This window comes from Coccinella septempunctata, chromosome 4 (genome assembly GCF_907165205.1).
Source record: "Coccinella septempunctata chromosome 4, icCocSept1.1, whole genome shotgun sequence".
Classification (NCBI taxonomy): domain Eukaryota; kingdom Metazoa; phylum Arthropoda; class Insecta; order Coleoptera; family Coccinellidae; genus Coccinella; species Coccinella septempunctata.
In genome coordinates this window covers 574,138-601,065 of record NC_058192.1, presented here as the reverse complement: position 1 = coordinate 601,065, position 26,928 = coordinate 574,138, and the positions used below count along the sequence as shown (strand labels likewise).

At 36.0% G+C, this 26,928-nt stretch overlaps 2 protein-coding genes across 5 annotated transcripts in view; one reads left to right on the top strand and one right to left on the bottom strand.

Moving 5' to 3' along the window:
- LOC123312209 overlaps positions 1-22,601 on the bottom strand; it is a 41,954-nt gene extending 19,353 nt beyond the window's left edge. Inside the window, exons 1-2 of one of the 3 annotated variants that reach the window (XM_044896515.1) lie at positions 22,445-22,601; positions 17,433-17,681 (exon numbers count right to left, since the gene is read on the bottom strand). In XM_044896515.1, coding sequence (XP_044752450.1) covers positions 17,433-17,539 — 107 coding nt within the window. In that variant the 5' untranslated portion in view covers positions 17,540-17,681; positions 22,445-22,601. Of the gene's footprint in view, positions 1-4,464; positions 4,658-17,432; positions 17,682-22,444 lie in introns of those variants that run through there. The other 2 variants (XM_044896518.1, XM_044896516.1) reach the window with 2 other exon arrangements.
- Positions 1-26,928, top strand: part of LOC123312210 (probable cationic amino acid transporter) — a 64,571-nt gene that overhangs the window by 5,029 nt on the left and 32,614 nt on the right. Inside the window, exon 2 of one of the 2 annotated variants that reach the window (XM_044896519.1) lies at positions 6,263-6,348. In XM_044896519.1, the coding sequence (XP_044752454.1) occupies positions 6,305-6,348 (44 nt within the window). In that variant the 5' untranslated portion in view covers positions 6,263-6,304. Of the gene's footprint in view, positions 1-6,262; positions 6,349-24,517; positions 24,658-26,928 lie in introns of those variants that run through there. The other variant, XM_044896520.1, reaches the window with a different exon arrangement.

Genomic DNA, 26,928 nt, shown 5'->3' with positions numbered 1-26,928 from the left:
AAAATGAGAAAACTGATGACGAACGAATTATTTCAATAATGTGCTCCCGATTCAACTTTTTTCAAAAAGTATTTGAAAAAGCAACCGAGGAAACAACTGAAAACATTCAGAATCTAACAACGATAGTCTTTCTGACATCCTGTAGATAATGTTCGTACATATCAGACCCATAGTTACCCATTATCCAAGAATCAATAACACAATGGCGAAAAGAATGGATCGTAAAAGAACCGACCTCCAGTAAATTGAGAAACAGCAAAGATCCGAAACGATAAATTAGGCAAGAAAGATGAATAACTGAAAACGATACATCGGTTTCCGATTGCGTTAGATTCTCCTTACATTCTTCGGGTTTCCTCTTCAATTAAAACTGCGCCGTTATCTGCGATCGCCAGATAAACTGCACCTACACCTACTTTCGCGGCTTGCCTCATCAGCAAATTAGCAATTTGCCGTGAATCAAACCAATTATGAATGCTGCGTCTGATTCCGATAAAAAGTTGCAAACGTATACGAAGTGGAACACCTGCAATATACGCTACTTGTCGGCAACACGAGACTCGTTTGATCGAATGGATTTCTTATGGTCGAAGAGAAAAGTGAGCTCCTCTGGTTCTATGTGGTAACAATTTTTGGTGGATAGCACATCGGTATGGACGTGGCGCAAGGCAATACCAAGGAAACACAAGCACCAAGGAGTTTGATGAGAAGAAAAAACCTTAAAGAGAAACACTCTGGTGAAACTTGTGAGGATGGATCATACAAACTTTAACACTAGCAGAAACTGACAAGTCCAGATTCTGTGGACAGGAAAAAGACACTTTAGATCGCTAGTGACGGAATGCCTCCTCATTACAAGCCACGCAACGAATGCTTTGGACAAGAAACTTGTATACAGAACGAGGAAGTAGCCTCTTTGAAGACACTGTAACTATAGATGACGAGCTGTGCACTACATAGTTTGAAAAACTGCTCTAACTTGGAGCACAATAGGTCTAAAGATCGCAGGTAAACGCAACCACCCTTAACATCTACAATTTAAGAGACACAGAGCCAACCTTTCCCTATAGTAGTGTCAATGCGGAAAAAAAATATAATCATTCATACTGTTTATTATTACTATCCATATTGTACGACAACCGTTTGTTGTTTGTTTTGTATCTTCAAGGTATGCATGTGTCAGCGAAAAGTGAAAATTTAAAGTGGTATAACGTTCCCAATAACCTATGTTTCTTTTGTATGAATCATTCAGATTATCATTCAACATGAAGAAACTTATACTATTTTTTATGGCTCTAAGTGGTGTTTAGGGAGAGTGGTTGAAATGAACAAAAAGAGTTCAATTTTTAGAAGGCAATTTGATGCCCAATACGGTCCCATTTAGTTCATCAATTTTCCCATTGAAAAGGATCCTAAATCAGCTCACATACAAGTATTTTAAAGAGCTCATATAGAATCTGCTACCTTAACTCCAATCATCAAAATATTCCGTCCTAGGCCTCCCAAATTCCTTGAGGACATTTCAAAAAATGTGTGGGAATGGATGGATATTCATTGAAATGATTGGAACTGATTGAAAATTTCCAGTTTGGGAATTGTACACAGTAAAATCTTCCAGAGGAGGACTTTTCACAGGATAACATTCAAAGGCTTCAATGTTATGGGGTGTAAATCTAATGATATCAATGATCAAGATATTCCAACAAATACAGCAAGAATGTTATAGTTTGGTGTCATGTATTTCTGTCGCTAGTTCTCCTCGTGGATAACGGTTTGCGAAAGGGATTTCGAAGAATCCGAAAGAACGAATGCCTATGCAGAGCGACTGTTATTATGGACTCGATTATGCTGATCATAAGCTTGAATCTATCCAACCGTTAGCAGCACTACCAGGCCAAGACAACAGTACCTGCCTTATTCAACAACGAATGTTTATTTATAACTAATTCCAAGTTGTATAATACGTTACTTACATCACCTGCTACGATGAATTACCACGGTATCATTTCGAGTAAAAACTAATCAGTATTAGGAATTAACCTATTCTGCGGCGCATTGTTAAACGAAATTAATCTCATGCGTTTCCATCAATGAATAGAAACAGCATAGATAACATACAAATTGAAATGGGAAAAGGATGAATAATCATCAGGAAACCTGCTTTTTCATAATTGATGTCGAATCGGCGACCAGGAATGGGGAAAATCACCTTGGATTTCCTTTGGCTGTTGGGAAATTCGACGTAGTGTTAACTTGGTTGTTTTCGGACATTTCATTAATTCAAAAATTAATTCTTTCAGCCGTTACCGTGTGCTAATTTCATTACTTCACCATCTCAGCGAAAAGACGTGTAACAGTTAAAAAATGAACTTATCAATTAACGTGAAAACCATCTGAAAGAATTGGTTGGAACTTTCATCATATTATCGTTGTCGGTGAAAGAAGTAGCAATTCAAAAAGGAAGAAGTACTATTAGCAGGTGTTCATCTCTCCACTCTAAGTTTCTATTTTTAGAGTATTGTAAATTTTAATCATCGATATAAAGGAATGTTATAGTCAATAGGATGCCTACTCAGGGCTTGCTTTTTATAGAAGATTACGACTTCAGATTACTTGATAAAATGGTCATCAGCAGCGTTTAATAATTGATTTCAGGGAGGCATTCTTGATGCCAAATTCTTCGAGAATCAAATGCTACAGTGATAGGTTTCTTGTAATTTTAGTCAGTATGAACTGGAAAATCTTCGAACTCACAAAACTTAACTTAAAAGAGATTTCATTATATAATGAACACCAATTTCTAGGCAGAAATTTCCAATATGGAATCATCCAATTATCCTAAACGGTGATAACGTTGGTAATTCGTACTTTCGAAGAACGAAATTGAGACAGCATTGCATAAAATTCCAACACAGTTCTGTAACGATAAGTAGAATTCGGCCAACTGGCTTATATAATTATTGAATTCATCATGTGAATGCTCTAAACACACCTGTGGAATAATTCGAGATGGATGAATTTCACCTTCGGCGTCAAAAACGGTTCATTTCGGTGTAATTTTTGTCGAACACTCTTCTAAGGAAGAAAATTTTAACCTCTCCTTCTTTTATTTTCGTTTGGGAAACGTTAGAGTCGGTATTAACCGTATCTAGAGATAGGTAAACTTCAATGAGTTATTTATCTCGATGTGACGATGATACACAGAAAATGACAAAATCCCATATCTAACAGAAACGCGTAATTTTTTCATTGGCAGTTGTCGCGTAAAACAAATAAAAAGATAAGTGTTTCACGAACATCTTGTTACACCGAACACATCTATCTAGGAACATAATGAATTCCACGTTTGTTCAGGAATTTACATCTATTCGAATGACTATAGAATGCAGAGCATGTAGACTGCGAAAATAAAAGTTTGTTGTGTACCCAAACCAAGTTCAGACGGACGACTGAATTCACTTAACTATCCATCTCTATAGATTCTTGATTCCTTAACTCAAATATCTTCATCTGGAGGAAGCAGTGGAAATAATATTTATTACATTTCCTTTAGTCCTTATCAAGGTCCTTATTACTGAAGAGGGGTTTACAATTTTCATGCCAATGAAATTATGTATATGAGATAACCGCCATCACTATAATGTAGATCACAAATCACATTAGTATACCTATACAGGGTGGAAAAAACATACGCCTTTCACCATAACCTAAAAAGCATCTATTTTTACGATTATTTTGTCAAAATTTGGCAAGGACATTCATTGGATAAGCTCAAATTATTGGATATTAACGAAATCTACTTATTTCTACTGTCGACGTGGTAATTTGAGAAGTTTTTGTTGATAAGCTGATGGTCTTATGTGCTTCTAAATAAAAAAATAATCCAGTCGTTTCATTTTGAAACGACAGTGCATGAATCTTGAGGGAGGAACGTTGTGTTGGGATTTATTCTAAAGAGGTACTGATTTTTCATCTCCTAAAAGTATTATAGTTGCAGCTTGTCACTTAGATATGTTGAATTTCTGCCAAATTTCCACAAGATATTCGTAGAGTACAGGTGAGCAATACTGGACACGATATGAATTGTTTTCTTCATTTTAATTTCTGCATCCTCTCATAATAGTGGAAATGATCATTGAGTTCGTTGAACAATGAACTGTTTCCCTACGATTTTGTATCAAAAGATCCCTTGTATAAAATAAGAAATTATCGTCACTGACATTAGGAGAAATTGTGAATAGTTTGGTTCAAAATGAAAAGAAGACATTTCTTGTTTTTTCCTATATCTTTGACTCTCGATTCTGATGATGAGAGTGAGAGAGCAATTCTCGAATAAAATCTTAACCGATTGGCACATTAAGGAACCGGTTAAACCCCGTTACCTTCACAATATTTAGAGGAATGAGGACGGCCTGAACTGGTCGCGAAAACATTTTTCTCCTGTCAAACTGCTTCGTTACTTACTTTTGACAGTCCTAGGCTTGCGAAGTAATCCAAAATGAGAAAACAGGTCGGGTGAAAGGTCGTTTTCCACTAGCACAGACACAATTTGGAATCGAGAAAACAGAGGACGCACTTTCCTGATAGGAATCCGCGGTCGTGTAAGCACCTGTTACCTCGGCATCGTGACAGCTCACTGATGTACTCGACTGCGAGCTGCCTCGCGATCGCAAAGTGGGGCTACCGTTTAACGCTAGATCCTACATGTAGCGCGATTTCTCGCGTTTGGCCCAAAGTCGCTTTTCAAAGGTTCTTGTAGCAGTCCGGAAAAATGCGAATTTTCAAAAAGTTATGCAGGAAAAGTTAGAGACTTGAACAGGTTTCTAATAGTTGAGTTGAGGAAATCCACTATTTTTTCTACCCAGAGTTGGGAGATTTCGCGTTCTTGTGAAATTTGAACATCATCTACCCAAGAGTTTGCAAGATGTAGACTTTACCAGCGCCCGCTTTTCATGTTTACCTGCGCTCCACCAACGAAATTTTTTAAGTCCGGAAAAAATTATTCATTTAGCTATATCGACCTGGGTCATTTCACTTACTGATTCGAGGTCGTAGATCACGAACATGCAATTGGATTTTTTCTAGGATCAGTATTTTGGGAAATAAATCACTTTTAGTGGAAAATTTCCAGGAAATTAGTCAACTTTGAGGAGCTGTAGCAGCCAGCGAAAAAGCACTGAACATATGCTGATTTTTTTTATGGTAGATTGATCCTTTGCAACTGGAAAAAACCAATTTTTATTCATCTACCGCTAACCGTTCAGATTTTATGATTTTTTCCGAGAAAGTCCAAAATTTCCGATTTTCTCTCGACCATAACTTAAAAACTAACCCTTTCAGCAAAATTCTGTTTGCATATTCGTAATCTACGCCCTCGATTTAGTAAATACTGCAATTTTGGTGGAAATCGGGGAAATCGAAAATTTTTCAAATTTTTCCATACATATGCATGGAAAAAATTGCGATTTTTTGAAAAAAATTTTTTGTCTCCGATCGAAACCAAATTTATACTGTACACTAATTCGAGGGCGTAGAACACGAATATGTAAACAGATATTTTTTAAAAAATTTATTTTTAAAGTTATGGTCGAAGGAAAATTCGAAATTTTGGACCTTCGCAGAAAAAATCATGAAATCTAAACTGTTCGTGGTAAATGGATGAAAGTTAGATTTTTCAATTCGCAAAGGATCAATCTATCAACAAAAAAATCAGCATATATCCAATGGCTTTTTTCTGGCTGCTGCAACTCCTCAAAGTTGACCAATTTTTTCAAAATTTCCACTACAAGTGATTTATTTCCCAAAAAAACTGATCCTACAAAAAATCTAATTGTATATTCGAGATCTACGACCTCGAATTAGCCACTAAAATGACCCGGGTTGATAGAGCTCAATGAATAATTTTTGTTCGAACTAACCTAAAATAACCTAACCAGTAAGAGACGAAATTAGCCCAAACAAAATTAATTTTTTTAGCTATATCGACCGGCGTCATTTTTTTTGACTATTTTGAAGTCGTAGATAACGAATATACAATTAGATTTTTCCTAGAATCGGTATTTTAGGAAATAAATCACTTTTATTGAAAAATTTCGAAAAAATTGGTCAACTTTGAGGAACTGTAGCAGCCAGAAAAAAGCCACTGGACATATGCTGTGTGTTTTTGGTGATAGATTGATTCTTTGCGAATAAAAAAATCGAACTTTCATTCATCTACTGCCAACAGTTTAGAACATAACTTGAAAACTAATCTCAGTTCTAGTCCTAGGTTTGCTCTCAACCTTGAATGGAATGACATTCTCTGATGAATCCAGATACTGTTTGGGCATGCATGATGGCAGTACAAGGGTGAGAAAGCTGGATTTTTTTTATAAATTCATACAGGGTGTTCTGTTTCCCATGCCACTCAATACATTCCATGTTCGTTTTGAACGTTCATTATCAGAAATTGTAAAATGAAAGATTCTCGGAACAAGAAATTGCCTTGTCGTGTCGTTAATCGAGCATAATCAGAGCAAACACGTACATCTCCTTTTTCTTCCCGAGTACACACAAACGATCACTACTAATTCATCTCTTATACGTTCAGTATAAATGTTTCTTATATTCCTGGGCGAAAAAACATGACGAACTTGAAAAATTTCATTACCATAATGGATGATTGCAACGAGGTATTATTATCACAGGGATAATCGTATGTCAATTACATGTGTCGTGTTTGTCGCTTTTTATTATCGTCATCGGATTCATTGTGAAAGAAGTTATAATTTGCTTTCCAGAGAGAGAAATTAACATCGATTAAATGAAATTATCGTGAGCATCTGTTCTTGTGAATCGATGAGAAAAACTCTGAATGAAATTAATTTTTTTTGTTCGTTCAACCGATTCGATATCATCGGATTATACCATGAAAGTTTTTTCGAAGAGGCTGATGATAATTCCTTGCAAGGTTTCCACGCATATTGAATATTAATGTGTAAAGAGTCCACAATCTACAGCTGAAGAGCACTACAAAAGATGGCAGACAAAGTGAAATTTCTCATATATTTCACACCCTCAACAATATTTCTTCTGATGGGTTGAAAATGAGTATCTTCTTTTCAATCAATAGGTAACTGATCGATGAGAAATCATTGTATTGATACCAGATTACCTTTCTAATTGAAAGTGTCATATATTACAAAGAAATCATTAGTTTTCCTTGCTGGAGTTTCAATGGAGAGTAAGTGCACTGAAGATGATTTATCATAATCGAAACTAATTGTATATTGATGGCATTCATGGAAATGAGGTACTTAACGTGCCACTAGATCAGTTAGCCGTTGGCAAGAAAGGTACAAAATAATTAGCAAATTCGTTGTGATAAAGAAGAAAACAATTTTTGATTTCTTCTGGAATTCAGAATATGCTTCAGATGGGACAATAGGTAATTATCACTTGAGAAGGCTACTTCCATGTGTAACTAAGTTTAATTATCTTTTTAGAACGTTGTTAACCTTCCCCACAAATTCACTTGTCAACAAAGTGAAAAATAATTAGTATAAAATTCATTATGGGCTCATGAATCATTAACATATTATTTCCACTACAACCATTTCAAATTCTTGAATGATATATTATTCAATTTTTATGTTAGAAGGTGAGAAATGACAAATTTTCTGGTCACAACAAAAAAAAAGGGGAGGAGAAAGAAAAAACCACACAGGATTGACCTAGGTTCTGCAGAACCCCGCAGGAGCCTCTAATTTTAAATAAGCCACTAAGACCATCCGATTTCATCCCACTAGACTTTTATTGACTAATTCGAGGTCGTAGTTCACGAATATGCAATTGGATTTTTTCTAGTATGGGTATTTTGGGAAATAAATCACTTTTAGTGGAAAATTTAGAAGAAATTCGTCAACTTTGAGGAGCTATAGCAGCCAGCAAAAAGGCACTGGACATATGCTGATTTTTTTGGTGATAGATTGATCTCTTGTGAATGGAAAAAACCGATTTTTATTCATCTACCGCGAACAGTTCAGATTTTATGATTTTTTCCGCGAAAGTCCAAAATTTCCGATTTTCTCTCCACCATAACTTGAAAACTAATCCTTTCAGCGAAATTCTGTTTGCATATTCGTAATCTACGCCCTCGATTCAGTGAATACTGCAATTTTGGTGGAAATCGGGGAGATCGAAAATTTTTCAAATTTTTCCATACATATGCATGGAAAAATTGCGATTTTTTGAAAAAAAATTTTTTGTCTCCGATCGAAACCAAATTTATACTGTTCACTGATTCGAGGGCGTAGAACACGAATATGCAAACAGATATTTTTTTAAAAATTTATTTTTCGAGTTATGGTCGATGGAAAATGAGGAATTTTAGACTTACGCGGAAAAAATCATAAAATCTAAACTGTTCGCGGTAAATGAATGAAAGTTGAAAGTCGAAGTAAAAAATAATTAATATAAGTTCATTATGGGCTCATGAAACATCATCATATATTATTCCCACTCCAACCATTTCAAATTCTTGAATACATGTTATACAATTTTCATGTAATGAGTTCAGAAATGACAAATTCTCTTGCCACAACAAGAAAAAGAGAATAGTCGAAAGAAAAAACCACTCAGGATTGACCTAGGTTCTGCAGAACCCCGCAGGAGCCTCTAATTTTGAATAAGCCTCTAAGACCATCCGATTTTATCCCACTACACTTTTCTTCAGGGGAGCTATGTGGCAGAGTTATTTTTTGACTTGCCCTCAACCACTGGATAACTCAATAACTGGAAGGATTTTTTCTCCATTTATCACACTATTCGAGGCAAGGTAACACAGCTCACAGCAGGAAACCCCTTACATTCCTAGACACGCTGCCCACCTTACAAGACACATACTTGAATCGTCCAAGTTTGTTTACTACGAGCGGCTACGAACGTCTTTGAAAGGACGTTTCATCTAATCGAGTGTGGTTCAAGGTACACCAGAATAGTACGGGTAAATGAATTATCGTACAGCGATTTCTCATAATAGAAAGTCGTAAGCGTTGAACGCCATCGGTTCAATTCTCTTTCATCACTCGAATAGTTCATACGATCGCATTTATATTGCAGTCCAACATTCGATTCCCCCAATTACATCTCTAATGCAAAAAGTGAAAAGAAAGATTCTACTACGATATGTTTCCTCTAAGATTGCACACAAAGATACATTCGATTTTTTACGTTGATTGGGCATTCGTAAAATTATCACTACAGGATATACGCCCCTGTAGTACATATACAGAGAGAGTCTTTGACTCGTACAAATATGTAGACTCTTGAGGTTACGAGAAACACTTTTTTCCTATACCATTTTTTCCGATTCGGCTCTGATAAAAAGATATAGTTATAGCATTTTTAGTTTCCATAATGAGCTATGTCAAAATTACCTTCAGAATAACTAGCTAAATCTGTGACACTACACATCTGTGAATCTTTCAAACAGAGTTGTGCTCAGCCAAAGTACCCAATCATTCAAAATTCACAGATACTTTTTAATTTTTGAACATCAAATTACTCGAAAACGGCGCATTATACGAGAAAATATGAGGTATACTTTTATTTCACAAAACGTTCGTATATTCATTAGATAGCGTTCAACTTAGTTCCAATAGTTGGTTTCTTTGAATTTTTTATGGTTTTTCAACAGCCTGTATCTTTCTTACCGAGTCGATACGGAAAAAATGGTAAAGGAAAAAAGTGTTTCTTTCGACCTAACGAATCTACTGTTGAAATATTCGTACAAGTCCAAGACTCTGTATATCTAGACGCAAACGATGCGGTTCATCAACCTTAAACTTGAATACTACGAATCTATGACATGCAATCGACAAATACAATGGCAAATCGAAACAATGAACACAATGTCCTTTCTATAGGAACTCGAAGTCGAGAACTCATTCAGACGCCACTGGGTGTGTATACGACCTGTATATCTTGAGACATTCCCAGATCACGATCATCTACCGTTACATTAATAATTCAGTGCGAATAATGAGATGAAAACGTGGTATCGGGGACTGTCATGGATCATCGAAGAATCCGAACAACAATCGTGAATCCATTTCTCGATTCTATGCCCCGGGTTACAAGTGTGTAACAGTTCGTTTTACATCTGGGTGACACGAGCTCCTGTTGCTACAAGACGAGATGTGTCGGTTTAATTTCGAAACCACTCGATCGGAAAGAAAATGAGCACAATCTATGGGTATTCCATTGGCCTATCTTGAAGGTCTACAATACGTTATTCGATGTGGAAAAAATCAGCAAAAATTGGACCTATTGAAATATTTTTTGGGCTATTTCAACGAATGCTCCAACTTTCTAGCAAACAGCTTCAGAAAATCTCTTGTCCCTAGCCAAAAAGTTATCAATACCTTAAATCGAAAGGTTTCTTTCAGATTTGCAAGTTGCCTTAAACGTCCAGCGCAGTATTTTTCGAATTGATGAAAAAATTCGATGATCAGCTTTGAGATCCAAACTCTTTTCCTGCCTTCGAAGGTTCAGCATCACTTGAAACCCGTTCATTCGGTTATATCTCAATCAGTGTTGGCCACATTAATGACCTCATCGGCCTCTCCTTTCATCACTCCAAAGCGACCATTCGAGTAGTAATCGCTGAATGGCTTGGAGAATCCAATGGCCTATCCAGTTACTTTTCATTTGCGGTATGTCCGGATCAATTCTACGAATACGAGACTGGTCTAGTGTCGAATATCCGACCCGTAAGTTTCGGGATATTCGACCCTGACAAGATTTGGGGAAAGTAGACCAGCCGAATGCTCATTATCGTATCAATTTCATGGAATACATTGAAATTTAATGTCTTCTTCCATTTCCTGGAAACGTTATTTGCAACCAACAACCAACTGATAGATACGAGGATATATTGAAGAATTCTTAGCCTACTATATAGAACCAAACAAAATTTCAATGTCAAAATATTTTATTACTCAACAAATTCTCCTCTTAATTGGATACATTTATTACAGCGAACCTGCAACGTCTCTAGACCTTTCAAAAAAAAATGTTTTTTCTTGCTCTGCAAATTAGACCTCCACAAATTTTATTACCTCCTCGTTGAAAGAAAATTTACGACCTTTTAAACTTTTTTTCAGTTAAGGAAAGAGATGTTAGTCGGATGGAGCCAAATCTGGTGAATAAGGGGGGTGTTCTAGTAATTCAAACCCTAAACCACGAATGTTTTGCATGGCAACATGAGATTTGTGAACAGGGGCGTTGTCCTGCAACAACAAAACACCTTTGGATAGCTTTTCGCGTCTTTTCTCTTTAATTTTTTCCCGTAGAGGGGTCAGTAATGTCGAATAATAATCTCCGGTTATTGTTCTACCCTTATCCAAAAAATCAATCATGATTACTCCATGGCAATCCTAAAAAACTGAAACAAGAACTTTTCCAGCTGATTTTTGGACACGAATTTTCTAAGGTCTTGGAGAACCAGAGTGTCGCCATTCCATCGATTGTTGCTTTGTTTCTGGATCGTAGAAATGTTTCCAAGTCTCATCCACAGTAACAATTCGGTTTAAGAAGTCTACATCGTTTTCAAATCGAGCACAGATCGAACGCGATGCTTCTACCCTTCAAACATTTGGGGATCCATTTTGCAGCAATTTTTTTCATGTCCAAATTGACGTGAACTGTATGATGAACGCGTTCGTATGAAATATTGAGTGCTTCAGATCTCCGTTTAAGCCCAATTCGACGGTCTGATAAAACCATGTCATGAACTGCATCGATATTTTCGGGGACTGATTCAGAAACTTGCCTTCCCGATCGGTCATCATCTTCAATGGAAAATTTTCCTCTTTGGAAGCTTGCAGTCCAATTTTTCACGGTCGCATACGAAGGACATTGATCACCAAGGGTATTAACGATAAATATTCAGACAAAAAAAAATTGGAAATGATTTGGTCTAGAGCCCAGAGTATCAGATCAAAAAATTTCAGAGAATGAGACTTTCGGAGGAAAATCTCCATATTGCAAGACCTTAAGATGGTTCAAAGGGTGACCAGGACCACAGACTAAACATATCCTGTTGTTCTTGCCTTAATTATTCTTGATCATCACCTCTAATTCCCAATTTTGGCGCTACGATACGAAAAAAATCTGTTTTCCCTACACGGTAGGATTTTCATTGTGATCCTTCACTCGAACCAAGTCCAGTAACCGTAAAACGGGTGAAAAATGAATAAGCTCGTCTAATAACCACTTGAGGAAATCTTACCAACGATTAGGTGGTCGGGTTATTGAACGTCCATGGCCTTGCTAACGCTGATGGCGAAGAATAAAGCAAGAATAATACGCCCGCGTTTCATCTTTGCAATTCCTCCGCTTCCTCTTAGAGGAGTGGATGACATGGTCCCATCAAAGCGATGTCGACGACCGATTAACAAAACAAAACGTGAACATCAGTTATGTTGTGGATTCGGCCAATTTTGGACAATCGATCGATTGTCACGAACAGGATATCGATTTTGTACTTCCTGCAACTGTGCATGGGCATCGCTCAGTCAGTCAGGTCAGTTTTTACGTACAGTTTGGGAATTCGCGAACCCTTGTTCAACCCTTGAAACGTAGAGATCGTTAAGAAATTCTGGCAGGATCGTTGTCCTGAACCAACATTTTTGGGAGAGGCCATTGAGTAAAATTGGAAACAATGCCTTTTGAATACATCTGAGCTGACGAGAAAACGTCATAGGAGAAAAGGATCCTCACAGCTTCCGTGAAGATATCCTTTCACTTGAATGGTAACGAATAAACATGCGTTTGTTCATGTGGAAGTTTTCATATTATCGCATACGGTTGATAAAAGAACACAATCGATTTCGTAACACGGATGTTTGGAGAACACTCTAAATGCTCCAGCTTGAGGCTTCAATTCTTGAGATCACTTCAGGGTAATTCCACGTAGCTTCAGTGAAAGCAAATGAGAAAAATATCATTAGGCAATATGTACACGTCTAATTATACCCACATACCTACCCATTCTTACAAATGAAACGAACGCAACACAGATATATATAGTAAAAATGGGTTCGACATGAACAATTTAAACATTCATTATCGAATAGCCATTAAAACTTCGAAGCCAAATACTCACGAACACAAGCTATTAATGGCCATTATTTTAAAAATGAGAGTTCTCATTGTTCCAAATAAGGAATGTTACAGAACTATCAACTATTTGATTTTCACTTTCTTCGTTATTTCATTGAGGCTATATAATATCTATTATGGGAAAAGCTTCACTAGGAAGGTCAAGGGTGAGTTTAAACGGGGAATTTCATGAAAGCTTTGAAACTTTAACCTCTTATTCTGACCAAAAAACCTTAATATAGATACAGGATATGCCAACATACTGTAGAGTACTTCTGTTACATTTCATGTTTTCGGTGAGCATTGTCATTTTTCTCTCGTTATCTTTAGAAGACCAGATCCACCTCAGTCCAAAGCTATTTGCATTGAGTTAATGGAAAAATGACTGCAGCCACAGTGTTCCACTAAGTAACGGCCGTCATTCGGAAAATTACATAGTAGTCAAATCAGAAATCTTTGCCGGACACACAAATCATGATTTGTATTAAGCGCAAACTATAACTGTACAACTGCACGCTCTGTTATTTCTTCATAACTCAGCACTATTAAACTCGAAACAGGTAAAACGAACAGTTTCTCGAAAGATTGAAATTTCATTTATGTGTACCTAAGGGTATAAATACGGATTATTTTAATTAAGATTGCGTGGTCTATAAGAAGGAATTCGTTTCTGAAAATACGATGGAAATAAAGAGAATTATGGTTCTTATTTTGACCCATAGCATGTTCTTCATTTCAAATCAATAAGTTAGATGAATAAAGATGAGGGGGTACATATTATGCTCCAAAACAAAAACTTCATTTGAAAATCAAGAAGAATGGTAAACAAGTATCTTCATCAGAATAATTCTGAATAGCCTTGATAATACAATAATAATTTTAACACGTTTTTTGAAGGATTGAGAGCGTTATCATAAACCTTTTAAACAATGTGTTGAAAGGATAATTTGTCTGTCCATCTATCTCTGCTGTATGGTGATATAATTTTGTGCAAATGCCTGTCATTTTCGGAGTTTGTCTTCGATGAAGAATTTTGATTATCGAATACTATTCAGAGTATAATATTCGTTCTCCTCGAAATTCGAAAGAATGTGAATTCAATCGGTAATAAAAATATTCACAACACTGTTCAACAATGAAAAGATTAGTTCATCACATGTGAATCTCTTGAGTTTTTGAATTTTTAATAGGGAATAGATTCTGATGGAATTTCGCCAATTTATTCCATCTATTGTCTAATAATTATGTATTATCTCCATTAAACTGCACTGTTTAACAATCAATCTTTCTTCATTGTGAAATTTCACTTCATTCAAGTATGGAAATGAACGTTTTCAGTTGTTTGGGGATTAATTGCTTCCTACTTCAATTAATATTATCATTTCTATGGAGAACTTCTTGGGCCACTAGAAGTGAAGAATTCACTTTCGATTTTCATGCGATTAGTGCTTCCTGATCCACATTCCCCTTCCAATTCGAGTAAATCAGGTAGTTTCAGCAAGTCTATGTACAATATGATGTACAAATATTTGGCATGCAGATATTTCTCACCTCCATATTCGAAAGAATGCTTCGAAAGTTGTTCATACATCAACAAAGATACAAATATAGATTGTTGCTCATTGAAAATAATACTACTATTTCTGATTTCTATATTTTCAAATCGAATGGATCATAAGATGCAGAGAAGGGTAACTATCAGCCATGACGTACAATTCTATCCTCGCTGATGAGCAAAATAATAATTGCTGTACTCTAACTGATGAGGAGTTTAATACTCAACTATTAGCAACTGAAAGGTTGCCCATGCTCTGTTTGAGCATGAATAAAATGATGGATTTCCACGAAGTGACTCTGGCCTATTATAAAAAGGAATGAATGGTATGAGTAATTGGATATATGGGACATTCTGTGGCAGCCTTGTAATTTTTATCGACGGAGCTCTGGTAAATTGCCAATTTAACGATATCGATATGGCATATTTTTAATACTTTGGTCAAGAGTGTATCCGATTCGTACTGGCAGTTAAGGAAATCGGACTTTATTGAAACCGCAGAATAGATTGTGAAAGACCATAGAAGTGGATATTGGTAGCCTTAGTTTTTATATGACCACACGTCCAAAGACACTGGAACAATTAATTAACTCGCTTTCAATTTGATTTTTCTCATTCGTAGTTTTAACGAGAATGTTTTCTGGGACCATAACCACTTCAGTGCGATAATGAATGAATTGAGTACCATAAAAATATATTCCTAAGTCTGTTGAGTTGCTGGGAATCAGAAAAAAGTCAATACTACGGTGTAGAAACGTGACATTTTCTGATCTCCCACATTATTATGTCATCGATTGATTCTTCATACCAAATAACTGAATATTGTGGTATTGAAAACCGCTACGTCACCTGCGACAATTTTTTTGTATTTTCTGGTCTGCATAAGCTGTTGGAAAGCAGAACGATCCTTAGCAGAGGATAAAAGGATCCAGAATATCAAAAACCAAAATGTTTTTCACTACTTATTGTCGTCCCCAATTAACTATCTTGAATTATCTGAAATATTTTGTAAGATTATCGTAAATACAGCTTTTAACCAAATAGTTCATAACGAATCTAGAAATTCCGAGAAAAATTATTCAAAGACAGTTCATATAGTGAACGAATTAATTAATTATAATGTATGAATTAAAAATAACACAGAAATTCGTCTGCGACCTTAAAATACATACAAAAAAGGAAAAACCCTACCAGCAGTTACCCAATCTGACTCAATAACTGAGGGCTGTTAAAAAACACAGCACCCCTCGTAAAGGGTGCATAATAAGGGTCTCAATTATACATGAAAACTAATTTAAAATTAAAATTGACCTATTTGGAGCAGTATAGTACCTAAATACCGAAGATAGGAATTTTTGTGCGTATAACTTTTCACTCTCACTGTGTATATGTATAACTCATCGGAAAAAGCTGCTATTAAATACGTGATAGAAAATTTTTGTCTATATGTAGGTACATATATGTATATGTATAGTGAAAAAACAACTCTGAATCGGGTAGCTACAGAAAAATATCGAAAATTAGATTAAACTGACCTCTACGATTCAACCACCAACAATAATAAACAATCCACTTTACATCAGGTAGAACCATTCACAAAATCATCACACATCGTAACCGAATTTCAAAATTCGCGAAGTCTCCTCAAACAGAACCGTTTAAACATACGAAATATTCTCTCATTCTTCATAATATCATTATATTAAACCAGCATTCTTATTTCTTCCTACGCTTTGAGTCCAATTCATCTCGTTTCTTGACTGGCTTCACCTCTGAATAGAGGTAGTCGGTTAAACCGTCATCGTCATGCGACAGTTGGCTTGATCACATTCGGACCACTCTTTGATGTACCTGTTTACGGTAGCTGCAAACCGCGGAATTCCTTGAAATATTGCCGGTTGTCTGCTCTGCACAGCCGTGTATGTTGGGTTGCAGAGGATAGGATTCGCAAGGGGAGGGATACCTCCATTTTGATTTCTTGATACGTAGGTTTAGATTACCAATTGGTTCTTCAAATATTTCTCTTATCTTATATTTCAACTAAAAACCATGTGATTTTTCCCAACAGTATCAGTATCAGAGTAGCATGTATAAAAAAGCAACAAATTCTACTTCTACTTATCTAGAGGGGTATAATCACAGTTTCCAGAACAGTCAAAGCAATTTCAGAGAGGGTAAAATCGTAGGATATGTCGGGTAACTATAGAAATTTCATTGAAAACTATCAATCTTTAGATTTTAACGATGTGTTCGATGAAATCCAAAAGAAGATTAGTTTTCAATGCCATGGAAGAATATTTTATGCTCTCTTTCTCAGAGTTAATCTCCAAATAATCTATAGGTATTATTTTGTATGAAATAAGTGCCCAAATTATACTGAGGAGCGATATTATATAATTTCCTTTGGTTTAATGTAAATATAAGATGGGAAACTAGATAAAATTTTACCACCACTTTTTCAGTCTTATTATACCTACTCTTATTCATTCACTTTCTGATTTGGCATTGCAACTAGGAGTGTCACTTTTAATAACTAGGAAATGGAATGCACCAAGGTCAAATCGAATCTACTTGCTTCGTTCTTCATAATTACAATATGAATCCGATAAATAACGAAATAGCAAAATAACACAATTTTCATTCTACAGCAGAAATTAACTTGGAAAACAGTTTCTCTCGAAATTCTCCATTATTCATTGTCTCACATATTCTTATAACTAATTCTGAAACTTACCCTTTATGTTTTCCATCGTTAACGAGGATAGTACCGGGAAGATTCAAGATGTATTCGCCTTTCTTCTTCTTTTTTCGCTTGAGGCACAACACGTTGGCAGTCAACATTTTCCTAAGGAAGTTACGACATTTCTGTTTAGTCACGGATTTATTTATCCCATTAATTATTCCTCACATCGTCAGACTGCTACTTGCAATTTAATTGAGGAACAATTGAGCTTGAGTCTGCATACGCAGTTCATATCCCGGCCTGTAACAGAGAAATCATGATTGGAATTTTATTATCCAATCGACGAATCGATTTTCGAGATTCGTCCAAATGAATTATTGCAAATTCTCGGCCCGTTCACTGTTTGGTATTCATGAAGGCTGCCTTTAAAAAGCTATAACGTATATGATTGAAGTGGAGCCATGAAAATATTATCGTTTTAAAAACAAGCTTTCCAGAGCCTATTAACCAATTGAATGAAAAGATTATTTCTCTGGAACCTTTATCCACACAATTTTTGAGCAGTGTATACCTATTTCAATCTACTCATTGTTGTTTATTCTGAAGATAACATGCCACCAATATCTACTCATTGTCAAGTTTTAAATCTTTCTGTTATGATGGGGAAAAGTCCTCTTGAACGAAAATAACAGTAATGTGCGTTGTGAGAAATACAAACATTGAAATTCCACTAATTGAATTAATGATATCATTATACTTCTGTCACGAAGATTCGAGTGAGAAATAGGATGCTTATTTGGATGAGAAACTGAATGTTTCAGTGCTTAGAACTTAATAGTCCATTGAATTTAAACTTCATTGTTATATACGAAGTATCTACAATTCGTTGAAAATTCTGAAATAATCATTGCAGTCTTAGAGTTAGACCGAACGGTTGCACCGAGATGGATGAAATTCTCAGATTTATTACTGGAGGAGTTGCTCTTTCAAAAAATGTATCGCATTTAGATCTACGATAATTTTCCTGGAAGATGCAAGACTCGAAAGTTGACCCATTTTATATCAACAAAGACTGATTTCGCCAAGCAATGTTTTCTTTATATTCAATTAGAAACTCGATAAAAAATAATTGCTATGCAAGTATGTATTGTTACGAACAGTTCCATAAATAATTGCGAATTGAATAGAGGATACTTTCTGATTATCATTTATTTCCCGTTAATGAACGAAAAAGGAGGATCTGTATTGGTAATGTATAGTTGTTATTCGAGAGAGACCTCAAGAGAGTTATGTCCATATTAGTTGAAGATGTAATTGTTATTATCATCACGCTCACCTGAGCAGATAGCCAATGAAGGTCAGTTGTTTTCAGATTTGTGTTAATCTCAACAAGAATGAAATACGAACGCTACAAATCATGTTGAGAATCATCCTCCATGAAGGCACTTTGGGAATTTCAGTAGAATTTATCAAATAATTTGTGAAGATGATTTTTCTGGCTCTCGTTGTATATAGATAGGTTCAATTGTGTTGCCCGTTTGAAAGATAAAAATTGTTATTGGCCTCAATATTTCTCGATATGGATTTATAACCGTATGACTTTATACCCAAATTTGAAAGAACTTCGCTGATATATTGACACAATTGCTATTAATTTGTCTCTTTTCCAAATGAAATCTGCGCCATACGTGTGTGAAATATGCGAATATGGATAAAGGTGTAGCTTTTATTCTGCAGGCAGAAAAATGTATGTCCATTATAGTGATTCTATTGTAAAAACGACAATAGCGTTAATCAAGCTTCAAGTAGAAGAAAAATATCACCTAATGCAATGTAATAGGACGTTGAACTGCGAATTAAAAAGAATTTCACACTTGCCATAGACAAACCGATTGCAAGAATACAGTTATCTCAATAATTCCTCTTCGCAATGTAGATATTTCACGAAATTTATCATTTGACGCATCTGCAACTTTTTTAGGGTCAAATCTCCCAATTAGATACAATGAATTACAATCATTGTTCGATTTCGAATTGAGTGGTTGCAGAATTCTCTGGGAAAATGTTATTGTTCCTTGAGTGGATGATATAGCTGAGAGTAAAATGATGATCCTCGATCTGGTTTGATTGGTGGAAAGGAATCTTCATTGTTGAGAAGTAAATGATCGAGGAGCAAGCCGTGTTTTCGATAATTATGAAATTCTCAACTGTGGCTGATTATTTCGAACGGAAACGCAATTAAATAGTCTCGTTCTGATATTCGTCCTTCATCGTCGGCATAATTAGCGATGAAAATTGGTATAAAAATAAGTTTGGATGAATTATTAGGCGGGAATTACATTAATTTTCTGGAAAGTGGTATATTTATGTGATTCTTGCAGAAATTATTGCCTCGGCGATGTTCCCAAGATGGAGAACTCATTATCGATGAATATTCCGCACTGCCATTGAGTCGTGAAAGTGAAATTCGAACAAAAACCAAAGATTTTTCCACTAATATTTCCTTTTTCGAATGTCTAAGAGTACGTTTAATAAAAAGATGATTAAAAGACCTTTTTAATGAGGTAACACATGACATATATCTGTATTAAAAAAACAAAGGCTCCATCAAAGATATGGCTTCCATGTTACATGCCACAACTTGCTCCAGCAACTTGGCTGTCAAACTGGATCTCTGTCACATCTGTGACAGTTTATTTCTAGGTTAATTTCAATACATCTTTCAGTTGTGACTATTTCTACCCTAACTCTTTTTTGATAGTTTGGGTGGTAGATTCATTTCCTCACTGTTCTTCCTACTCAACATCGTGGTGATGTTTTTTCGTCTTAATCATCAACTCTCCAAGTGGAGAATGATATATGATTCGTCTGGAGCAACAACTAGGTGATAGAGGGCTGTGCAGTCGCCAAGACAGTCTACAGGCCCATCTCAAAGTCTGCAGATCGACCCCATCCTCCAATTCCATCTGGAAACAATTGAAAAAATCCAGATTGCCCGCGTGACCGTCCTCTACAAGAATGCAACCAGTTTCCACGAAGACACGCGATGAAATAACGGCACTGATGACCAGTCGATTTGCCTCTTCGGCCAGAGGAAGTGTTCGCTTCCTGGATATTGTCAAGAAATGAATACCAATATAATATCTAGTGCCTATTACGTTCCTACCTTGAGGCGCTAACAGCAGTGAAAGATCGAAGGAAATGGCTCCGAGAACACGTAACTCGTATAACTCGATACTTGAATTATATTGCGTAATACGATATTTAGAATAGAAATGTTGAGCTTTGATCAGGCGTTCATGTAGGAAAATCGAAAAAAAAAGTATTACGACCGAGAGATTCAGAACCAAAGGTCGCATCTCCTGTTGAGTTATTTTTGTTCATCAGTAGGATTCATGAAGCTTCACGTAACTGCTGAGAATACCGCAAAGAGGGAATTGGATATTTTTGATACATCCCTAAATGTCAACAAGAGTTCAGAGAAATTTATAGTTAATTAGGCTGTATGTCTATGATTAGGCTGTGATATTACGGATTGATGCATGTTCTCTGTGCTTTTACGTAGTGCTCAGCTAAAACCAACGAATGATTCCTGGATTGATGCAACAATGAGATAAATTCAAGAATTGATGGCATATTCATAATTGACTAATAATTAATCTGACAGATTACCATAAAATTGTACACTAGAAGCTTGAAAACACATAGAATATTCAGTATTCATAGATTATTCGATGGCTTATTTTTCTAGAGGTTGTTATTTCCTGAAATCCAACAAGCCCATGAAACGCTCGTTCTTAATTGAAATACATGGTGAACCAATTTAGACAGATCCCCCTTGTCATTGGAAGTGAGGAATATATTGACGAATTTACATAACAAAACCATTTCTTCCATTTGTAGCTCTTGGTTTCATCGCACCCGATTAATTACCCTGTAACCTCAATTCTAATCCAATTTTCCCCCTTGGCGATACAGTTATAAAACCGCTATATTTCTAAGTGATGGTCCAATTATTAAGACCATAAATTTGCCATATCCTACGATGTTTGCAATATCATTTAACATCGATATCCTCAGACGATACAGACTGTTATATAATTTTGTGTGATGATTTAAGCTCCATTAGCCATTGAAAATACTCGTTCTATATTCTTGGTCATATATACAGGGTCAGTCAGTAAAAATGGGTCAACACTGAACTTGAGAGATCTAATATAGAAAAAATGTGAGGTACTGATACCAATACATGTGCAAGATACTTGGAAACGCATTACTAGAAGAATAAAAACATCTATCCATGATTTACGTGAAAATAAGATGAAATTTGAACCATGGACGTGTGGTCATAGATGTTCTTCTTCACATATAACTCTTTATAGAGTTAATTAATGATTATTATTGCCAGTAATGAAACAAAAAACCGAGTTCATCTGATTGTCAAAGAGTTAAATAAAAAGGTCTATGTATTACAGTCGTAGAAAAACTTCTATACAGAGAACAATACAAGATGGAAACAGATCATCAATTCAGTTTGACAAGAGTTGAATTTTGAGTTAGGATGATTAGTGAAATTGAAGAATTGTTTGTTCAACTTGCAGTTAATGATTTTCAACATAACCTTGGAGGAAATGTCGCCATTTTTCAGTGCTTATTATCTGATACGTTATTGAACTAGGAAAAATGAAATTTGGAAATGTTGAAACTCATATCTATGGTAAAATAAGAACAGTTTTGTTTGCAAATGAAAGGGATGAATAAAATGCCCCATGTCTGGCATAGAATTGATAAAATTCGATATTATCTTCTCGTTTTGTGACAATTTGAAGCTATAATTCATCTGTTGTATACACTGTTACTATAGGTATTGATGTGTGTTCTTTCAAAACTTCTCCTTGGTTCGGATATCCTATTTCTTAAATAAAAGTCGAATGAATATGCAAACTCGTTACTCCACTCAAGATCTAGACCGGTGCAACACTTCATGGTTATATTTTCCGGGCCGAAGAACTGGGTCAAGTAGAACCTTAAACACTGGATCGAAGTCAACTGAAGAAATTTACCAGAAGCAGAGCCACATCCCCCGGGATCAACCCCATGAAATCACAAGTGGTGGTCTATCACGAACTCGATTTTCTATAGAAACCTTCGTAACACAGTACCGCGAGCTAAAATCCGGACGGAAACAATTGCCACAGGCTCGATCGGCTGGGCCAACTGAAACTGGCTCTGCTCCACTAGCAGACAGCTCGGATTCCGAGGTATACAAGTACCTCCCGTTGCAAGGTAGCTCGGACCGATTCAGATAATTCCAACTAGTTGTGTTAATCCGAGCATGCCGTGGATCTAGTTACGACACGGTGGTCGCAGTAGAAAGCAACTTTGAATCTATAATAATTATGATCATATAGTTTGTGGTTGAAGCCCTAGGGACAGTTACGCAATTTGCGTGTGTGCAGGATGCTTCTCGCACAGGCAGTATGAAGACCCTGTAGGAAAGGGGAATTGAATAATCTACTAGAAGTCAATACGTCGAAATTTGGTCCTCATTTTGGATGAATAATGACTTAGGGAGATGATTCCCCATATAAGATCACCAGAATCACCACTAGGTATCTTCGAGACTCGTCGAGAGACCCTAAGATCACTAAATTCGACACAAGCAAGGACCAATTGATTTTTCATTAAAAGCCCTTCCACCTTTGCTTGATTCCCTGTTCAAGGTCTGACATTTTTTGTTGCTGATTCATGAAGTGTTCGAATCGATTTAATGAAGCTTTATTGTTCCGAAGGACCCGAAGTACGCCTCTGACTTCTCTCAAATACTCATGAGCCCTTTTCATAGCTTTACGAATTATGCTCAGAATGGTTATCAGTGAATTGAATTTCATGATAGCTTGATTGATATGATTCTAATCTACCACACAATTTTTCCTACTTCATAGAGTTTTTATGGTCTCTAAATCGTCCATTTCTTAGATTTAGCGATGAATATTCATTGATCTAATAAATTCATCATTTCCAAGTTGAATAGAAGTCTGGCTTCGCATTGTTAACATTTTCTCTTTCATTCTGGAGATAAAGGAACGCTTTTATGGCTTATTGTGTTGGTAATAAACGAAATTCTCAAACCATTAAAAGATTAGGGATTTCTGAATGAATGTATACTACAAAAAACTCTTTTTCATCTTCCTCTCAAACAGACTAGTTGAAGAATATACTTTTAAGAACCTAGTCACAGTGGAAGTTCAAGCTTGATATCCCTCAAACGTTGGATATTTTCTGGTAATTCATTTCCTCAAAAACTGTCACTCCATTAGTAACAACGGACCAGAACAAATAACGTAGTAGAAACAGTAAGTCCTCACATTAAAGTTGAACACACTCTGTCAAGATCAAAGCAATATCAATCACTCTCAAGGTTTATACTTTGATGAAATTTAAAATGATTTTTTTTCTCAGCGAATGAAGGAAACGACCTATCGTAATATATCAAATGATGTTGGCCTTGATGAGGATTTCCAACAATAATTTCCAACTAATTAGTGCAAATCGAATTATGTATTTTTTCGAGTTTTATATAATGACGCTGGGTATCATGATGATTTTAGCATAATCCGTCAATTTCGATGGACAAAGAGGAAGTTACAAAAAGTATGCATTGTATGAAGAATGCATGAGGAAATTTGAAGTCTCTTGTTGATTTTCTTCAGGATAATCAACCAAGATATATAGCTCAATATTTGAAACAGTCATTTTTCATAAATGCCCTGTAACTGGAGATCGAATCTGCTTTGTGATATCTAATTATACCGATAAAATCATCGGGAGACCTTGCAGAATTTTTCTCTAAGTCCTCGAGATGCTCTCAGTGATCGTCAACACCCTGTACATCTATTCACGACGCTTTATTCTTGGACAATCAAACAGCTTTTTTTTAAGAGTATTTTCTATGAAGATTCAATTGCGCCTTGTGAATCCAAGTCGGACATATCCTGGCATAGAGGACAAACTGCCAAATCTCCCTTCCACATCCTTAGAACCCCTTTATTTGGGACCGCTGGGCGTAACTAGCGCCCTGGTCGATAGCGGAGGGCTGTGAAATCATTCTGAAATTTCAGTTCCATTCCGAAAGCTTCGGCATTAAGCTCGGACTCGCGTACACCTGGTGCCGTGCTGTCCCATATGTGCCAATCTTACCCCTTTATGCTGAACCTGCACTTCCTTGATCGCACTATGTGAGGATCTACCCCGGAAAACGAAACCCAAGCAGAGAGTGAGTACACTGAGATTTCCGAAATTCGTCGCCTTTATCTTTGTTCAACGGCTTGTATGCGCCAACACTGAAGGAAATATTTTCGAAAATTCGATCCAGAAGCGTTTTCTATGATCGCACTCGAAAATTTTCTGAATTTTTCAGATATCTGATAGGTTTTTGGGGGTTATCCGTAGGCGAAGTAGTGGATGGCCGTCCTTTCATTGATTAGGGCCCAAACAACGTAACAGATAAGCCGTGTTTGAGTGAAAGACTGGATATGATAGGCCACCCACCAGGGTTGCCAGATTATCCGAAAATTTGGTCGGCAAATTCCTCGAAAATTTTCTGATTGAACCGCAAATCTCACGTAGCAATGAATCAACGATTTAAGATCAGAAAAAATACACTAAATAGGGTCAATTTCAACTAAATATTCATGGGGACAAAATGAAAAATCAAGTATTTGGAATTTATATTTATTTTCTCATTTATCGAATATTTCAAAGATTCTGAAGGTTTTGGGAAGGAAATTCATTTATAATATTCTCCATTTCTATTGGAGAATATTTAAAAATGTATACTTACTCAAAAATTAACAGAAAGAAACAATGTAATACGAATAACTATAGGGAAAAAATAGCTCAGGGTTATTCCGTAGCAGCAGAGTAATATTTTCAAGTTTAAATTCTCTAAGACAATCTGTATCTTTTCATAAGCCTACAGGAAAATTGCAATTCTTGACGTTTTTAGTGATCTGTAGCTTACAGGAATCCGTAACTATTTACGATAAGTAGTTCAATAGTATCACTGTTAGGAAGATAATTAGAGGAACATTTCCAAATTGCATTATTTATGAATCTATGAATCGGAAACTGACAGATCGATCGTACGCTACAGATTTGTAACTCACAGATGAAAAGCAGAATACAACCATAAGCCTCATTGACAGAAGAAATACAAGTATAAATTAGTGCATTTTAATCAGGGTAAATTGATATTGGCAAATGGTTGTAGGACCAAATATGCCTTAATAACATGTTACTGTAGAAAAACATGAGAGAACAAAATAGAATGAACTTTTATCTTAAAAATAATTCATCTTAATCAACAACTTTTCTCAACAGTACAACCATATCATAAATGAATCTGATATCTGAAAACCCTCTCTCAGGCAAAAAACTGTTCAATCCTCATTTTTCTCGAAAACTGCTCAAATTATCGCCTGTTACCACTTGATTTTAACATCAGGAATTATTACCTAATACATAAAATAATGCAACTTGTTCAAAATTATGCCTCTGCTGCGTTTTTGATGACAATTGAACAATAAATACTCAAAAAAGTTATTAGCAAGAAAATGAAACTTTCCTGCAATGTATCTTCTTCCATAGCAATATTTTGTGAAGACATTTTTGGTACTTCAGCATGTTTTGGTCCGAGTAACCTACCCTTATCCCATGTTCCAATAACTATGCCTCACCCTGTATAAATACGTTCAAATTTGCTTCAAAAAAGGGAAAGATCTGACAGAAAACTCAATTTCAATTGACTTGTAGCAACGAAAACTGGATCGAGTGTATACTCCACCCTGTTTAGATTTCCGAATAACTTCCCTGTTTTGTTCGTCCACCGTGTATTTCGAAAACAGTTCTATAATCGTTTCCTCTCACGATTCCACTCTTCACTTTGTATTCCTGATCGACAGGAGGAGAGATAATCTCGGATCTTGTTAACACATGCTCTAAGACTCAGACAAAGGACATTTCTGGAAATAGGTTGAAACAATTCAAGACGTGTTCCAGTTCGCAACTTGGGAACTTTTCTTATTACAAAGAGTCGGGCAGACGTCGGCTGGCGTACGTATATCTATTCCGAAGACGGGAAAAATCTCGGAAATTCATTCTGATAGTTTACGAGGACTTCAGGATGTGTTCGTGAAGTTTGTTTATTGGAAAATGGTATCAGACTGCCGGAAAAGCGGTTACGAAGGAACCATACTGATTAAAAATTTTCAGGAAGCCTATTCACAAGACCGAACTTATATGTCGTGCCATTTTCTTCAGGACAAAACACTCGTTTTCTATATCAATTACATGCATCTTGATCCTGAACGCCTACACTTCAGGAAATTGATCATAACGATAAGCATCACCAGTAATTCGAGGAACGTTTATAAGGGTCACGGAATTGGATGGAAGAAGCATTAATGGCGTGATGGAAGTTAGACCAGAATAGAAATCTGTCGATGATGAAGAATGAACGCGTATCACAGAGGAGAAATTGAGCTTT